Source organism: Coturnix japonica, chromosome 3 (assembly GCF_054131305.1).
Source record: "Coturnix japonica strain WE chromosome 3, WE-NBRP24, whole genome shotgun sequence".
Lineage (NCBI taxonomy): Eukaryota > Metazoa > Chordata > Aves > Galliformes > Phasianidae > Coturnix > Coturnix japonica.
Window position 1 is genome coordinate 99,064,003 of NC_140665.1, and position 18,792 is coordinate 99,082,794.

The 18,792-nt window shown below is 55.2% G+C and overlaps 1 protein-coding gene across 1 annotated transcript; it reads right to left on the reverse strand.

Annotated features, from left to right (window-relative positions):
• Window positions 1–338: 338 nt before the first annotated feature.
• KIF3C (kinesin family member 3C) lies at window positions 339–13,157 on the reverse strand. Its single transcript, XM_015859847.2, has 8 exons — window positions 11,627–13,157; window positions 7,182–7,283; window positions 6,927–7,049; window positions 6,404–6,522; window positions 5,171–5,287; window positions 4,872–4,980; window positions 3,721–3,896; window positions 339–3,174 (listed from the first exon to the last, which is right to left on the reverse strand). The coding sequence occupies exons 1-8, from the start codon at window positions 13,034–13,036 to the stop codon at window positions 3,081–3,083; spliced, it is 2,250 nt and encodes a 749-aa protein (XP_015715333.2). The 5' UTR covers window positions 13,037–13,157; the 3' UTR covers window positions 339–3,080.
• Between the last annotated feature and the right edge of the window lie 5,635 nt (window positions 13,158–18,792).

Consider the following 18,792-nt stretch of genomic DNA (forward strand, 5'->3'; position numbering starts at 1 on the left):
ACCTTCCGTAGGTTGCCCAAGGAGGCTGTGGATGCCCCATCCCTGCAGGCATTCAAGGCCAGGCTGGATGTGGCTCTGGGCAGCCTGGGCTGCTGGTTGTGACCCTGCAAACAGCAGGGGGTTGAAACTGGATGAGCATTGTGGTGTACCAACAATGGGCCTCTCTGTGCTCACAGAGCTCACACTTGGCCCTTTATAAAGCTCTCTTGCACAGCAAAACCATCACTTTGTCTGCTTTGACCATAGGTTGGATGGGACCCACAAGGACAATCGAGTCCAATGCCTACACACATCCTGGTGGCGTAGAGCTGGGGACGAAGGATGCGACAGACGCTCCGTGCAATGATGCTCATTCTTTTATTGGTGTCATTGCCAGTTTTTGGAGGAGTGCTGGAGCTTTGTGGTCACATCCAGCACCGAGTCAAAGCTACATTACAGAATATTGAAGAGGTGTCCATCCAAAGCCAGAAGGGGGGTGGTGAGATTCATGACCTCTCTCCATACAATTATGTATAATATATATATATTTATAATATGTCCTGTATATTCGTATGTATAGAGTGACAAGGATGGGCCACCATACAGTAAACTTTTGATTCCTAAATAGATCACCATAGCAACAGGCACAAAGATTTGGTCCTAATCAAGGCCCTCACCTTGTCAATCAATCCGAGACAGACCCCCCCCTTCCACCCCCCCCCCACCAAAAAAAGAACCTGAAACCAAAAATAACTAAGAAAAAAAAGCCCACCGACCCCCCCTGTACAGTCACTCACATCGAAGGTAAACAGATCCCTTGGCTACACACACGCGTGCGCGCACACCCACACACACCTACACACATTCATATGTAAATACACACGCACCAACATACAGAGAACAAAGAACATTACAAATATACATCTGAGGTTGCTGCAGCGACGCGGTGAGGCTGCGGGGTGGGGGAAGTGCCACAGCACTCTCACCCCTTCCCATCTCCGAGCCCTCCCTGGGGCTTTGTGTTGAAAGGCTGAGGTCGGAGCAATGCATGAAGACACAGAGTGAGGTTCTGGAGCTAAACATGCAATGGAGGCATCGAAGCAGTGCTTGGAGGTGGGCAGAATATGACAAAGCCAAAGCAGGGCAGCCCATAGCCACCAGCCCACTGGAAAGCCTCCAGGTGGAACCCAGTGTTCTCTGTTGGACCACTATGGGAGGCCCTGGTGTGCATTCCCCAAGATGTGAGCAGGTTCCCATAGGATTCCTTCTACCCAATGCTTGGGGTCAGCATGGTGGAAAGAGAACAGACGGCTCCCGAGCTCTTCTGGTTCTCCATCCCCAGGCTCAGTGAGCTGCTGGCCTGGCTGTCAAGGAACTTGGAACAACTGGAAAACAAGGAGGATGGGAGCCATGGAGGAGACCCAGCTTCCTAAACCTGCTTCATTGTGTGCCCTTGCACACAGTGTGGAAGGATGGGCAGAAGGATGGATGGGGATGGAAGCAGGTTGGACAGAAGGTTGGGCAGAAAGATAGGCAGAACGATGGGAAAAGGTTGGACACAAGGACAGGCATAAAGAAGACCAGAAGGTTGGACAAAAGGATAGTGCTGGATGCTTGACTGTCCTTCCCTATAATTTCTTCCCCTACCCAACTGGCAGCCTTCACTATTGAGTTCCTATCCACATACAGGATTTCAGGGCAGGCTCATGAGACATTTTATCACACTGCCCCAGACATTATCCCATGGTTCTTCTAACAGCAAAATTCTACAAGAACCCAGCTGGCCACTCAAAGGGAACACACCGAGTACTGTCAGCAACCCACAGCCCCTCAACTTGGCTGCTGCTTTCTGGGTTGGGGGATGAGACTTCAGCTATAAGACATAGGCAGGGAAGGGATGATGGCAGCAGAAGCAAAGATCAGAAAACACAAAACAGGGCAGCACAGGGCAAAGGGAGAAGACCTCAGCTGAAGAGGAGATGGGTCAGGAGAGGAGCACACCCCAGCCTGGCCTCGTTAGGTGGCACTTGGTCCAAAGCAGCTGCCCCCAGTGCTTCCCTCACATCAGTGCAAATTCCCCTCCCACCCTCCCTGGAAATTAGATGAGGTCCTGCATGCAGAAAACACTGCCCCCACCTGTAATCTCTTAGCTTGCCCACCAAGTGACTATCTCCAGCACCCGCCCCTTTGCAGACCCATGTCTTCACTCCTAGACCAGGAGGCTGCTCCCTCATTCATCGGGTTGCTGTAGCACAACTCAATCTCAACTGCAGATGCTGATTTGATGGGTTTCAAATGCTCTGTGCCAGTTAAAAGAGCCTCACTGCTCACCCCTCTCCTACCCATTACCCGTTTCACATCCATTAGCAATCCCTCCGCAACCCATAAAATCACCATATGTCCTCCAGACCCCATTTGACCTCGGTGCAGCACTATCCAGAGGAGAGCTGCACTGGGCTGACTTGGTTGGTGAATCTGTCAGCCCATCTGGTGCATGGAGCTGGCACTTGTGGAGCAACAGCCGTGTCCAGACATCAGTGAGATATCATTGCCACCAGCACCGATGCAGTCCAGAGTGTTCTTTGTGGTCTTGGACAAGCTCAGCACAAGGGTCTGCCATTGGGAAGTCTCTGAAGTCTTGTAGGAGTTGCCAAAAGCATGAATCATATGGCAAACATGGTGGGATCCAATGAACACAGCAAGGAATATCCGGAGCCACCTCATCTTGTGTCAAAGCCAATGGGGTCCCAGGGGGCTCAGAGCACCAGAGCTGACCCAGCTCGGTGTCCTGTGAGAGCACATTCCAGCCGCTCATCAACCACTTCATAAATAAATACATTAAATAAATAAAGTGACAGATCCAGACTTGGGAGGGGTGTGTTGGGGAAAAGAGGATGAAGAGGGCGGCTCCCACCATCTCAGAGCTGCTGGGAGCATCTCACACACATACAGTGCACATAAGTAGCTGAAGGCGGTGGGACGCTGCCGCTGGGGACACTGCACAGCCCTGGGGTGGAGGTGGCCACAGTCCTGAGGCCATAAAGTCCTGGTGTCGGGGGTCCTGGGGTTGGGGGTCCTGGGATTATGGGGTCCTGGGGCCATCACTCCTGTGCCGGTGTCACAGAGGTGCGTGGGGAGCCAGCAGCGAGGGACACGTGTGTAGTGGAGGATGGCAGCGACCGTGGTGTCTGGCACCTGGGGGTGGCACAAGCAGAAAAAGAAATGCTTTCCTTCTGCTTCCTCTTTCTTGATCTCCGCCCCCGAATCCTGCTGTTTTCTCAGTGACTTGCTATGTAGGCAGCACTGATGGAAATCCAGCGCTGAGCAGCACTGGATGTCGTATATGACCATCCTGAGCATATGTACATGGCGATATACCGTATCATCAACCTGTTTTTCAGAGAGCCAGAGAACAAGTCCAACCCCAACCCATCCCACCGTGCCACTGCCCTCTTAGTGCCACATCTCCATGGTCCTGGAACACCTCCAGGGATGGCAGCCTGTGCCAGTAGAACAGAATCCCAGAATCCCTGAGTGCTTTGAGTTGGAAGGGACCTGAGGGCCCACCCAGCCTCAACCCCTACCTTGAACCCCAAACCTGTCTCCAACTAAAGAACAGGGAACACTTCCAGGCTGCCCTGCACTCTTGCAGCTTCCCCTCGGCTGCAGTGTCTTCAACCCAGCACTGTCCCGTATCCAGTGTCTCAGCCCCAGCGCCCAAATATCCACATGTTCACTCACCAGGAGCGGGACTTCCTCACCCGGGAGGCTGCTGGTCTCTCCAGGATGCTGTCCAGGTGCATCAGCCTCTCCAGGTGCAGAGCCCGTGGGTCCTGCTCGGCTGGGTCCCGGCTCCGCTCAAACTCAAACACTGCTGGAGGGGAGACGTCCAGCTCCAGGAACATGATGTTCTCAGCCTGCAGCAGGATGGGGCAAAGGGAAAGTTAACACGTGGAGTTATGGCACAGTAAAGCACGGCACCATCTCGTGTAGGTCCACATGGCTGAGAGGCTGAATACGCTGAGGGACAGAGATCTTCTGGCTGCAGCTGGTTTACCTAAATTATCTCCAGTCTTCATGAGCTTATTTACCCCACATTCTCTACAGCTGCCTCGAGCTGTCACCCATCTACCCAGCCATTAACCTCATTCATCCACTCACTCCATCCATCCGTACACACTGTCCATCCATCTGCCTTATCTATTCATCCATCCACTCCAGACATCCAACCATTCCACCCATCCATCCCATACTATTAATCCATCCAGCCATCCACTCATCTGCCTACCTGTCCCATTCATCCAGTCACCCCATCTACCCACCCCAGTCATTCATATACAGAACCATACAATGGTTTGGGTTGGAAGGGACCTTTAAGATCATCTCATATGCCAGCTATCCATCTACCCTACCCACACATCCATCCATCCATCCACACATCCACCTATCCCATCCATTTGTCCCATCCACCCATCCTGTCCACCCCATTCATCCCTTGAACCCCATCATTCCATACATCTCAACTACCCATCCATCCACCCATCCTGTCCACCCCATCATCCCAGCAACCCTATTCTTACATGCATCCCAACCACACATCCACCCATCCACCCATCCATCCACCCATCCACCCATCCATCCATCCATCCATCCATCCATCCATCCATCCATCCATCCAACCATTCCATCCACTCCATCCATCCCATGCACCCCATCCATCCATCCATCCTTCCATCCATCCACCCACCCACCCATCCATCCATCCATCCATCCATCCATCCATCCATCCATCCATCCATCCACCCAACCCACTCATTCATCTCATCCATCCTCCCCGCTGACCCAACACCACCTTGTCCCCCAGCACATACCAGCAGCGTCCCCTCCCTTACCCGATACCGTGGATGTGATCCCATGGCCATGGCCACACGGGCATACTGGCTGATGGGTCTCTTATACCCCACTGCAGATGTTGGCCTCTTCTTCATTTGGTTACTGTTCCTGAAAGAGAGGAACACCCATTAGGCAACATGAATGACAGCACTGAGCTCCCCGAGCACAGGATGGGACCCAATAGAACACCCTGGTGCCACCCGTGGGCACCTCCATCATTTCCCCATGTCCCATGGGTGGTGACACTGCACTGCCCAACCCAGTGATGTCCCCAGCCCTTGCCCATGCCCACACGCACCCGCCGGCCGGCACCAATGGTTGGAACTTCCACTGGTCCTCCTCGCAGTCAAAGTAGAGGCGGTTCATGATCTTGTTCTTCTCCTCTGGTGGGATGAAGTTCTCGATGATCAGGTACCTGAGTGAGGGACAGGCCAGGAGAGAGGAGCGGCAGGTGGGACAGAGTGGAAAGGAGGGAGGTAACAGGACAGGGCACAGCGAGTGGAGCAAAGGGAGTGGAGAGGAGAGGTCAGGAGAGGAGCCAGGACACAGAGAGCAGATGGGGGGTGAAAACATGAATGGGGAGGAGAGGAAGACAGAGCGGGCAGGTAGGGGCCATGGATCCAGCAGAGGCAGGAGAGAAAGGGCAGAGGAAGACTGTCATTCAGAGAGGAGCAGAAGAAACATCATCAGCTCTGCATGCTGCCTTCAGGGTGTAACCCCACGGTCCTCTCCTTAGCAACCCCCAGGCAGTGTCTGCAATGCATGGTCTGCAAAGCAACCTGCAACTGTTTGAAATACACGGTCTGAAATGAAACTAAAATACATTCTGTGATGTACGGCCTACAATCTGCAAGGCACAATTTACAATGAGTTTTGAAACACAGACTGCAAGATACACCTCATAGTGCAGCTTGCACTGTTTGCAACCTTGCTTGCAATGCAGTTTGCAATGCATTTTGCACTGATTCACACAGGACCCCTCGGGAGCACCCCAAACCCAACCCCTTTGCTCAGTGGAATGGAAATCCAAACTGGCCCCACTGTTGCAGCAGCACAACACAGAAAGGTCTGCATGATCTCAGCCCACAGCAGAGCTGCCGGATGAGAAAATGAGAGGAAACACCTTAAAACTGACCCTGAAGGGATTTTTTTCCCCCTCTCTTTTTGCCATGTTGCTTTGGGGCAAATAAAGAAGCTGCAGAAAACGGTTTGGAATGGATGAGTTGCTGACTGAGGTTTTGCACGCTCTTAAAGCATTTTAATTACGTTCCAAAGGGTGTGGAGCAAAACTGGACACAAAATTGTGCTCCGAGCAGAATTTTAAATATTTTATCATGAAAACGTTAAAATATTTATACGTCTGGGTTGGTTGTGGTAAGATAGTGAAGAGAATGACTGCCTCCTCCATAGGGATCTCCTGCAGGCCCCAGGTGTGAGGCTGGATGCTCTGAGTGGCACTGCTGGGGGTGGGGTGGGGGGCAGGGGGACCTCAGCCTCACTGCCCACCTGATGGGACACCAATGGCACCTACTTGAGCTTGAGCTCCCGTGTCTGCTCGTTCTGTGCCTCCTCCAGGTCCTGCCGCACACGGATGTACTCGTCGTGCTGGTCCTGGATCTCTGCCTTCACAGCCTGCAGCTTGGCGTAAAGCTGTACCCAGAGAGAGATGGCATCAGCCCTGGTGGCATGGGTGTCCCCAGGGAGTGGTGCAATGGGTGACCCCAGTGGCACTGGAGCCGCCAGGACATGGTGGCATGACCTTATGGCACAGATGTCCCCAAAATATGGTGGTATGGCTGACCCCCAGGCACTGGTGTCCTCAGGGCATGGTGGCATATGCATCCCTGGTGGCACAGGTGACCCCAGGGCATGATGACATGAGTGTCTGCAGGGCACGGTGGCACAGGTGTCCCCAGTACCATGCCTGGAGCATCCTCCAGGGCATCATGTCCCCATGGATAGTGGGTAGGACATATGCCCCCAACTTTGAGACATGAGCCAAAGGCAACTCCACATCCCTCCCCACCCGAGTGAAGCCTCCCTGGTTCTCTCACCTTCTTCAGTTTCTTGGTCTTGATCTCCACCTCCTGTTGCAGGGATGTGTAGGTCTCCCGCAGCTCCATGGTCTCCTCGTCCCTCAGCAGCATCTCCTGCTGCATCTCCCTCTCACGGCGTTTCTGTAACCGAGGGGGGGTTGCTCAGTGTTGGGATGGGCACTGACCACCCCACGGACCCTCTAGCCCCACCATGGACATTCTGGCCTCATGGATGCTCCCAATCCATTGGTTCTGGGATGGATGGGGTACTACCTGCTCAGCTATCTCTTGCCGCTTCAGCTCCAGCATCTTCTGCTGCTCATTGGTGTGGTCCACGATGGTCCTGCCGCCGATCAGCAACTTGCTCTCCATGGCCTGGGGAGGGCAGATTGGGGGGGGTCAGTGCATCTCATGGAATCACTGAATCATAGAATGGCTTGGGTTGGAAGAGACCTCACAGATCATGAAGCTCCAACCCCTCTGCAGCATGCAGGGCCACCAACCTCCCCATTCAATACCAGCCCAGGCTGCCCAGGGCCCCATCCAACCTGGCCTTGAACACCTGCAGGGATGGACGGGGCATCCACAGCCCTTCTGGGCAGCTGTTCCAGCACCTCACCACTCTCTCTGCAAAGAACTTCCCCCTGATATCCAACCTAAATCTTCCCTCCCTCCTTGAACTTCAAACAAATTCCCCTTGTTGTTACTACCTACCCTTGTAAAGAGCTGACTCCCCTCCTGTTTATAGGCTCCCTTTAGGTACTGGAAGGCTGCAATGAGGTCACACCCCACAGCCTTCTCTTCTCCAGGCTGAACAAGCCCAGCTCCTTCAGCCTTTCTTCATAGTAGAGGTGCTCCAGCCCTCTGACCATCTTTGTGGCCTCCTCTGGACCCTCTCCAACAGCTCTTTATCTTTTACTGGGGGCTCCAGACCTGGACACAGCACTGCAGATGGGCCTCACAAGGGCAGAGAGAGACAATCACCTCCCAGTCTCTGCTGGCCACTCTTCTGATGGAGCCCAGGATACCATTTGCTTTCTAAGCCACAAGAACACACTGATGGCTCATGAGAAGTTTTGAATCCACCAGGTCCTTCTCTGCGGGGCTACTCTCAAGGAGAGCTCCTTCCAGTCTCTATATATGTCCAGGATTCCTCCATCATCTCTACAATGTACTGTCCAAGGGTTCAAAAACTCAGACACAGGGTTTGAGTGGTTCTGGTACAGCCAGGAGTTGAGCTGGATGGTCCTTAAGGGTCCCATCCAACTCAGGATACTATATAGTTTGGTGATTCTGAGCCCCCCTCCCAACCCCATCCTGCTCCCTGTACTGATGGATGCGGCGCCGTGGGGACGTGGCCGGGGCTGCTGGCTGCTGGCACAAACCCAGGGCTGCCTCACTCCCACTTCCTTCCGCACAGCTGCAAGCCCGCGGGGCGCCACGGATGTGCAGCAGCTGCCGGCAGTGCGGAACGGCGCCGGGCCATCCGCCCCAGCTGAGCTGAGCCAAGCCGAGCTGTGCCAAGCTGAGCTGAAAAGCGCATCCCAACCACAGTTTGCATCCCACGGTGCTCCTGATTTGAGCTCCCCACTCCAGCTCTGCCAGGATGCCTGAAGGATGGCACTGCGCTGGGTACAGGGGGCTGCCATTGATTTCTTTGTGACCATCCCAGCCTGAGCCCACACCCCACCCCATCCCATCACACCCAGCCCCACCCCATCCCATCCCATCCCATCCCATCCCATCCCATCCCATCCCATCCCATCCCATCCCATCCCATCTCATCCCTTCCCATCCCATCCCATCCCATCCCATCCCATCCCATCCCATCCCCATTCCCATCCCTATCCCCATCCCTATCCCCATCCCCATCCCTATCCCCATCCCTTCCCCATCCCATCCCATTCCATCCCATCTCATCCTGCCCCACCCCACCCCACCCCACCCCAGTCCATCCCATCCAACTACATCTCATCCCATCCCATCCCACCCCATCCCATCCCATATCACTCTGTCCTATCCCATCCCATCCCACCTCAACTTCATCTCATCCCCTCCCCCCATCCTACCCCACCCCATCCAACTCCATCTCACTTCATCCCAACACATCTCACCCCCCCCCTATCCCTTTCCATCCCATCCCATTTCATCCTACCCCACCCCATCCTACCCCTCCCAATTGCATTTCCCTTCCCCCTCCCCAGGGTAAACGTGCTCCCCATCACACAGCTGTGCACACACATCACTGAGCACACACACACACACACACACACACACACTCACACACACACACACATTTCTGCATGTCCACGACATTTGTGCACACATGAGCGCACGCTAATTTACACCGCTGCACGCATACATCCGCACGCCCACGTGTGCTGGCATTTGTGTGCATACACACACACATTTACACCCACACATCTGCACACACCCTTGGACCATGGGATGTGACAAAGGCTGTGCCCCCCCGGGACCCCTTCACTGCTGTTTCCAAGCAACCAGGAGACACGCGGGCGGTGACGTGGTGCAAAGGGGGGACAGCATCTCCTGGGCACGGAGGTTTCTGGGGCAAACCCACAGAGCTGCATGTAAATTATCTGGGGCAATACTGCATTTTCCCTATTATTCTCCTGGTTTTTTTTCTCCCTTCCCAGCTATTACATGGGTACTTTTGGCATGCAGCACCTGCAGTATGTGATGGTGAGCTGCTATGGGGTCGAGAGGGGCCATAAACCCCACAACCAGCTCTGCCCCACCCTGCTGCTGCAGGAATGGTCTTTTGGTCCTGTTGTTTTTCTCCCTGCAGAAGTGTTTGTTTACTGGGATGAAGACGACGCTCAATCTTCCTTAATACAGATGAACCCTTAAGCCTCTCACTGCAACCCATTTCCTGCCTCCAGATAACTCCTCCAGCACTGGTTTGTGCCCTGAGCTCCCAGGATTGTGGTGCTGACATTACAGCCCATGGCACCGTCCCTCTATGGCCACACCATGGATGTGGCAGATGCTGGGAGCTCTGCTTTGAGATGGAGGCTGCTGCCTCCTCTGGATGGAGTGCATCCGTCTGAGCAGGACAGTGCACATCTGTCTGCCTGCAACGGTGCACAACTGTCCGAGCAGGATGGTGCAACAGACCCCGTGTCCACATGGATGTGTACAGGTCTTGCATGTATCACCCATGCATGGGCAGCCCCCTGCATTGCTCCTGTCTTGCACCCATCAGGGCTTTGTCCCCTGGGTGATGCCCTCCCCACACCCCCTGGGCTGGCCCCCCATGACTGGAAGCTCTGAAGGCCAGGGAAGGGGATGCAGAGTCATCCTACCTCCATCCCTGCCTCATTACTCAGCAATTACTGGACAGGCTGTGGCCCTGAGCCAGACCCACTGTGCTGTGCCGGACAAGGAGACACTGCAGGAGAGCTGCCAGTGGTGCAGCACCATGGTTGGAGTGTGTCACGCACCCCTGGGCACAGCCACATGTCCCCAGGGCTGCTGGTCCCTGTCTCTGTGCTGTCACCACCCCTGTGAGGCAGGGACCCCTCCCTGTAGCCAGAGCACAGCAGGGAGCCCAGCACAGGCCCACAGCCCTGCCCCAGCATCCCTTCCTCCAATCCCCCAAATCCTGGCCATGTAACCCAAAGCATGACACAGGGCTGCTATGCTGTGGGTTGGGACAGCCAGGCTTCCTTCCCTTCCCAGCACTGGAGACCCATCCCTGCAGCCAGGTGCATCCCTGGGCATCCCTGAGCCCTGGGTGTGTTCCCGGCGCTGCTTGGAGGCAGCAGTCCCAACGTGCAGCATCACTCCCTCTCTCCACCGTGAGCTGCTTTGTTGTGCCGAGCAGCTGGAGCACAGCACAGCACGCTGGTGCCATCAGTGTGCATGGCTGGGTGGCCCTGCCTGCCCCACACCCTCAGCAGCCCCCACCTAAGGTCCCCCCACAATGCCAGGACGTGCCTGTGGGCAACCTCAGTCCAACACTGCCCAGGGGAATGGGGCTTCCCCTGAGCACTATGCTTGTGTACCTTGCTGGGCACTCTGACTGGGGACATTTCTTGGTCACCTTGCTTTGGGACCCTGCTTGGGTACCATGCTTGGGGACCCTGATAGCCACCTCACTTGGCCACCTTCCTTGGGGACACTATTTGGGCACGCTGAGTGCAGACCCTTCCTGGGGACCCTGCTAGCCACCTCACCTGGCTACCCTACTTAATCACCTTGGTTTGCAACCTTGCTTGGTCACTTTGCTTGGTCATCCTGCTTCATCACCCTACCTGCCCACCTCTCAAGCACCGTGTGACCTTACAAGCCGCCTCACTTAACTACCCCACTTGGTCATATTTCTTGGCCACCTTTCTTGGGAACATTGCTTGGACACCTCATGTGGGGACCCTGCAAGCCAACCCACCCCTTCCCTGCCTACCCTATTTGCCCAGCCTACTTGGTCAATCCATGTGGCCACCTCACTTGATCACCCTACTTGCTTACTTTACTTGGCCACTTTGCTTGGTGACCCTATTTGGTCACCCTGCTTGGTCACCTTGCTCAGTCATCCTGCTTGGTCACTCTGCTTGGTCATCCTCCATCACCACCCTACTTGGTCACCCTGCTTGGTCACCGCCATCCCACTTGGCCACCAACTCAAGCACTCCACAAGTGGCAAACCAGGTCCCACCCAGCAGCACCCAATGGAACCAGCACTACACAACACGTACCTTGTACTTGGTGGCCAGCAGCTCCGTGGCCTCTTGCTCCTTCCGCAGGTCCTCGATCATTTTCTCCTTCTCCTCCAGCAGCTTCTGCTTCTCCTCGCTCACCAGGCTGTGGTCATCACGGATAGCAGCCTTCTCCTCTTCCAGCCTCTCCTTCTGCTCCTGCAGGTAGTTCTCCATGTTCTTCTCCAGCCCATCCTCATTGTCGTCCTCCCCTTCATTCTCCGTCGCCGTCTCCCCATCCGCCGCCTTCTTCCTCCGGCTGCTCCTCCTCCTCTTCTTGCCCAGCATTCCGCGCCTCTCCAGCTGCGCCTTCAGCCTCACGATCTCCTCCTGGAACTCCCGCAGCAACGTGTCCTTGGGGTCCTCGTTCACCCGGGGTTTGTTCTTGATGTTCTTGGCCCTGTTGGCGAACCGGAGGGTGGAGAGGCTCTCCTCGTAACTGTGCGACGCCGGGCCCAAGGTGGCCACCATGATGGTCTTGGCGTTGCCTCCCAGCGAGTCTTGCAGCAGGCGGGTCAGCTTGGAGTCCCGGTATGGGACGTGTGTGCTCTTGCCATCCACCAGCGCCGAGATGACGTTGCCCAAAGCAGAGAGGGACAGGTTGATCTTGGAGGCTTCTTTGGGCCGCTCTCCGGGGCCGCCCGTTTTGCTCTGCCGCTCGCTGCCCGCCAGGTCCACCAGGTTGAGCTTCCCAACACGGATGTGCTCGTGGCCATCCGGCCCCGTCTCGCTGCACTCCACCGTGATGAGGAAGATGGCGTGCGAGCGGGAGCTGCGCTCGTTCATGTTGGTGCTGCCCACCGAGCGCGCCTGGCTGCCCAGGTTCATCACGTGCTCGATCTCCTTCACGTTCTTGGTGACGAAGGAGGAGAGGTCCTTGATGTAGACGCCCGTCTCGGGGTTCTCCTTCAGCTCCAACTTCTTGCTCTGGTCCTTGGCCAGCAGATCGCGGATCTCCTCCTGGTAGATCTCCAGGTAGGAGGCTCGCACCAGGTACTGCTGGTTCTGCGAGCGCGAGATGTGCGTGAAGATGTGCTCGAAGGAGCTGGGGATGATGCCGCGCGTCTCGGGGTCCCCCCATGCTCCCTGCATGGTGTATGTCTTGCCGGTGCCCGTCTGCCCGTAGGCCAGCACGGTGCCATTGAAGCCCCGCAGCACCGAGTCCACCAGCGGCCGCACGGTCTCGTCGTACAGATCCGCCTGCTTGGAGCTGGCGTCGTACACGGCGTCGAAGGTGAAAGTCTTGGGCAGCTCTCCGGGCGCGGCGCGGGGGTTGCGGATGGTCACCCGGCCCAGCTTCACCTCCAGCTCCAGGACTCGCTCGCAGCCCGCAGCCTCCTCCCGCCGGCTCATGGGGCGGCACCGAGCCACCACCCGCAGCGCTTCGCCGCTCCGTGTCCGACCGGCCATGGTGGCCGCAGCCCGGCTGCCCGCTGCCCGCTGCCCGCTGCCCACCGCGGCCCCGGGCGGAGGCAGCGGCGGCGGCGGCGGCGGCGGGGCGCGGGATCGCGGCGGCTGCGCGGGGCGGGCGGGACGGTGATTGGCTGCGAGGGGGCGCGGGCGCGGGTCCGCACGCGCACGAGAGCGCGCGCGCGCGAGTTGAGACGGTCGCGGTTGTGGATGGGGATGAGAACGTCGGGAGATGTAGTTCTGTACGGGGGGAATAGGGGGTGAGGGAATGGGATGAGGGATGGTGGACGGGATGTGGGAATGGGATGCAGGAATGGGGTGAGGGAATGGGATGTGGGAGTGGGATGCAGGATACTGAATGTGATCCAGGAATGGGATGCAGGAATGGGATGTGGAAATGGGATTGTGAGGTGATGAACATGATTTGGGGTTGGGATGCAGGAATGGGATTCAGGATGCTGAACATGAGGTGGGAATGGGATGCAGGGATGGGATGTGGGATGATGAACGTGATGTGGGAATGGGATGCAGGGAAGGGATGAGGGAATGGGGTGTGGGACTGGGTTGCAGGATGCTGAATGTGATCCAGGAATGGGATGCAAGGTTGGGATGTGGGAATGCGATGTGGGATGCTGAACACGATGTGGAATTGGGATTCAGGAATGGGATTCAGGAATGGGATGTGGGAATGGAATGTGACATGGGGTTGGGATGCAGGAATGGGATGCAGGATGCTGAACATGAGGTGGGAATGGGATGATGGGATGGGATGTGTGAATGGGAAGTGGGATGCTGAACATGATGTAGGATTGGGATGCATGAATGGGATGTGAGGATGGGATGTGGGATGATTAACATGATGTGGGGTTGGGATGCGGAATGGGATGTGAGGATGGGATGTGGGACTGGGATGCAGGATGCTGAACGTGATCCAGGAATGGGGTTTGGGAATGGGAAGTGGGACGCTAAACATGATGTGGAACTGGGATTCAGGAATGGGATTCAGGAATGGGATGCGGGATGATGAACGTGATGTGGGTTTGGGATGCAGGAAAGGGATGAGGGAATGGGGTGTGGGAATGGGATGTGGGATGATGAACGTGATTTGGGGTTGGAGTGCAGGAACGTGATGCAGGAATGGGGTGTGGGAATGGGATGTGGGATGATGAAAGTGATGTGGGGTTGGGATGCAGGAATGGGATGAGGGATGCTGAACATGAGGTGGGAATGGGATGCAGGGATGGGGTGTGGGAATGGTATGAGGGATGCTGAACATGATGTGGGATTGGGATGCAGGAAAGGGATGAAGGGATGGGATGTGGAAATGGGATGCAGGATAATGAATGTGATCCAGGAATGGGATGCAGGGATGGGATGTGGGAATGAGAAGTGGGATGGTGAACATGATGTAGGATTGGGATGTGGGGATGGGATGTGAGAACAGGATGTGGGACTGGGATGTAGGATGCTGAGCATGATGCAGGAATGGGATGTAGGATGTTGAACATGATGTAGGGTTGGGATGCAGGAAAGGAGTGTGGGATGCGTGGTATGGGATGTAGGCTGCTGGACACAGGATATAAAGCAGGAGTGGGATGTGAGATGCAGGACTGGGATGTGGGATTCAGAATATGGGATGCAGGAATGGGATGTGGGATACAGAACATGATACAGGAATAGGATACAGGGTTGGGATGTGGGTTGCAAGATGTGGGATTTGGGATATGGGATGCAGGCTAAAGGATGCAGCTTGTGGGATGCAGGATACAAGACTTGATGCAACATGTGGATGTGAGATGCAGGACTGGGTTGTAGAGTTGGGATTTAAGGTGCAGGATAGAGGATGAAGGGTATGGCCTGCAGGATGCAGGGTGCAAGAATGGGATGCAGGGTATGGCATATGGGATATGAGATATGGGCTGTGGGATATGGAATGCAGGATGTGATGCAGGATTGGGATACAGACTGGAAGGCTGGATACAGGATGCAAGATGTAGGATGCAGGCTGTGGGATGCAGGATGAAGGAATAGGATGTAGGAATGGGATGCAGGGTATGGGATGTAGGAATGGGATGCAGGGTATGGGATGTAGGAATGTGATGCAGGATATGGGATGTAGGCATGGGATATGGAACGTAAGCTTAGAATGCAGGCTGTGGGATGCAGGATGCAGCACAGGATTCAGGATTGGGATGCAGAACTGGGGTGTGGGGTCCAGGATACAGGATTTGGGATATGGGATGCAGCTTGTAGCATGCAGGATACCAGACACAATGCAGGATGGGGATGTGGGATGCAGGGTGCCTTATGTGGGACAGGACACTGGGGATATGGGATGTAAACTGCCTTCAGCCCCCAGCCCTGTGTATTCAGGAATCATCCCTGGCACCTCTGGGAGAGGCAGCCAGCAGCTTGGGGTGGGGATTAAACATTCTTGTGACTAATCAAGTCTCGGCAGCCGCCTGTTCCCTGGAAGCAGAGATTATCCCTTAATTAATTAATGAGGGTATTGGCTCCCAAAGGCAGAGCTGCCCGGTGTAATCCCAGTGCTTGTCTTCCTCCCTGAGGGCACAGCCCCAGTGGGGAAGAGGGGATGAAGGAGGGAGTGGGGGGATGTGGAGGAGGGAGGGTGGAGGAGGGATGGAGGGGATGATGGAGGGATTCAAGGGAGATTCAGGGCCCTTGTGCCCAAAACGGTGATGCTGGGGGGTCATGATGGGATTGGGGTCCCAGAGGATATGTAGGGGGGCATGATGTAAGGACAAGGTGACACAGGGGGACACGTCGGGAGGGGTGACATGTAGTGAGATGATGGGCGGGGACAGGATGACATGTTCAGATGGGGTGGTTTGTTGGGATAAAACGTTGTGTAGGGGCAAAGTGACATGAAGGGACACGGCGACACGCAGAGGCAGGTTGCCACTGAGGGACATGGTGACATACAGGGGCATGGTGACATTGTGGGACACGGTGACATGCAGGGACGCCTGCTCACCCGCAGGTGTCAGCAGGGACAAGGACACACTGCTGGTGGCCTGGTCTGGTGTCCTGGAACATCACAGACATTGCTGGGTCATGGCTGCTGTGGGGGCAGTGCGAATGTCCTTGGGGATCATACCCAGCCCTTAGAAATCTGATTGATGTTGGGTACCACAGTCAGCCCCGAGACACCTCTGCCATCCCTAAGACACCACGGTCATCTATGAGCCACCACAGTCATCTGTGGGATGCTGTGATCAACTCTAGGACCCCAAGGATGATCCTGGGACACTATATCCCCAGCACTGAGCTGGGTGGTTGGGTGTGATGGGCCGTGGCCTTGGCTATGGATGAACCTTTCAGGCTGAGGTCAGAGGGGGCTTTTTTGGGTGACTTTCCCCATGGATTTGCAGATGGGCTGGGCTCACATTGGGAACTGAGAGCAGAGCTCCCACAGCACACCATAGGGGCAAAAGGGGATGGATTTACCCCATATCATAAGCAGGGGGTTGGGGGGGGAGGGGGCAAGTATAGCTTAAACTAAGCCTGGATTTGAGATGGATCATTTTGCTGGCAGCTGACTCTTCTATTATTAGGCTTGGCTTCAGTAAAGGAGCCAACTTGGAACATCGAGCTCCAAGCTCTTCCAGCCTTTAGACGTACAGTTAAAGGAAGCTTCCCATTTCAGAAAGACCCCCAGATGCTGACAGCAGTGGGATGAACAGTGGGTTCATCTCCTGGTGGAGGGTAGAGGAGATCCTGCAATGCACAACTCCTTTGCAAAGGCCTTGGGATACCCTCAGAACACAACACAGCAGCTCTACACGGGATGAATCAGTTTAGATAGTAGGAAACATTTCTTCTCTGTAAGAGCAGTGATGCAGTGGCACAGCTGCCCAGGTAGGTGGTGGGGTCACCTGGAGCTGTTCCATAACTATGGGGATGTGGCACTGAGGGATGTGGGCTGTGGGCATGGATGGGGGTGGGCTGGGGTTGGATTTGAGGATCTGAGAGGTCTTTTCCAACCTGAACGAGTCTATGATTCTGTGATCCCATGGCTGGACAATCACCAAGATATGGGGTTCGGAGCTGTGACCCCTGTTCCTTTCCCATCTCTGCCACCACCCCAAGGGAGCAGGGACAGCAGGGAGGAGATGCTGACAGTCATGTGGGAGGCTCTGGGCTTTTATCTTGGGTTGGGGTTTCAACAGATGTGGTGTGAGCAATGTCTGTAAGGCAACTAGATTGGCGTCGTTGCTCAGAGATTAAAGGATTTAATAATCTGCCAGCAAGATGTAGTTTAAAGAGGCAGAGCTCTGGCTTTACAGTGCGCAATGTGTGCTGAGGATTTCCCATTCTTTCCTGAAATCCATCCAAACTTTCCTTTAAACTGAATAAACACCCTCAATGGAAGGAGCCACTTCTACCCAGCCCCAGGGAGCACCGTTTCGTCCTCATCTTAGATAACCACTGATTAATTGCTAACATGCTTCTACACAGCCTTCCACTCAGACCGACCCCACTGCCCACGTCGTGCAGGTTGCACTTGATGATCTCAGGGCTCATTTTCAGCCTAAATAAATCTGTAACGCTGTGACTGTATGATCTTATTCCGTCCATCGCCCCAGGCAGCCCCTTGTTCTCATTTCTGTGTCCCTCCCTGGTGGAAAACTCAGAAAACAAGGCGGTGACTGGCTCTGCAAAGCACTAGTGACAACAATGCTGAGCTGTTTGCTCCGGGAGAGGGATCATGACCCAGCATTACTGCAGAGGAGCAATGCAGTGAGGGCAGAAGCTTTGCTTCTCCCAGCAGACAGCATCTCAGAGAGGGGACGTGCCTGGGACTAGTTGGGAGCGCAGAGTGCACAAAGCTCAACATGTCCATGGCGGTCTGTGCCCCTCTGCTGCATGTTGGCTGGGCTCTGTGTGACTTCTGCATCCTTCCTGCTGCCTTCAAGTGCTGATGAAGCACTTCTGTACTTCTGCTCTTGATGCCAGGGGTGGTTGTGGGGGCAGAATTTGGGAAGAGACGGTCTCTTTTCAGAGGTATAGAGCTGGCTTTCATGTTCCTCTTCTTCTCTGGCCTTCCGCTGCAGCTGGGCTGGGGCACAGATGTGGGAAGAGGCAGGAAAGCAGGAACCCAGCTGGTCAAACCCTGATCCCACCAGCAGCCACGGCATCAGCCACAGTGAGCACCAGCCCATCCTCCAAACACTGGCACAGCGCTGCATGGCAGCAGGTAGAGTCATTTCAATTCCTTTCTGCTCCATGCTGAACATCTGGGGCTGTTACTGCCTGCCCCAAGGAGGATCCCGTCCTTGCTGAGTCACAGAAAACCAGGACGGTCTGGAAGAGATTGAAAAGGCCACCCAACCTCAACCCTTGCTATAGGGACACCTCCCACTAAACTAGGCTGCCCAAAGCACCATCTAGCCTGGCCTTGGGCACTGCCAGGGATTGGACATCCACAGCTTCTCTTTGTGGTTTCCCATTCTAGCAGTTGCCAAATGTGAGTGGGAGCTGCAGCCAACTCTGGGGGGTGGGGGGGGCAGAAACCACATCTGCCCCTGTCGCGACTGCAGAAAACAAAGCTGTGTACTGAGACCATGGGGCTGGTGATGCCTCCTGGATGACAAAGATCTTTCCCATCCCTGCATATATGCAGGGCCAAGCTTTGTAAGAGGATTTACTCACCAGCAAACCCAGAGAGTTGCAGCTCTATCTGAACAAACCTCCCCAAACACAAATAGCGTTGCACAACGTGTGATTCACTTTTC

Coding starts and splice junctions, on each gene's coding strand:
- KIF3C (XM_015859847.2), bottom strand. CDS start 13,036: ATGGCCGGTCGGACACGGAGCGGCGAAGCGCTGCGGGTGGTGGCTCGG. Junction 7,050..7,181: donor GGCAAGAGATAGCTGAGCAG/GTAGTACCCCAT, acceptor CCTCGGTTACAG/AAACGCCGTGAGAGGGAGAT. Junction 4,981..5,170: donor CCATTGGTGCCGGCCGGCGG/GTGCGTGTGGGC, acceptor CCTCTCTTTCAG/GAACAGTAACCAAATGAAGA.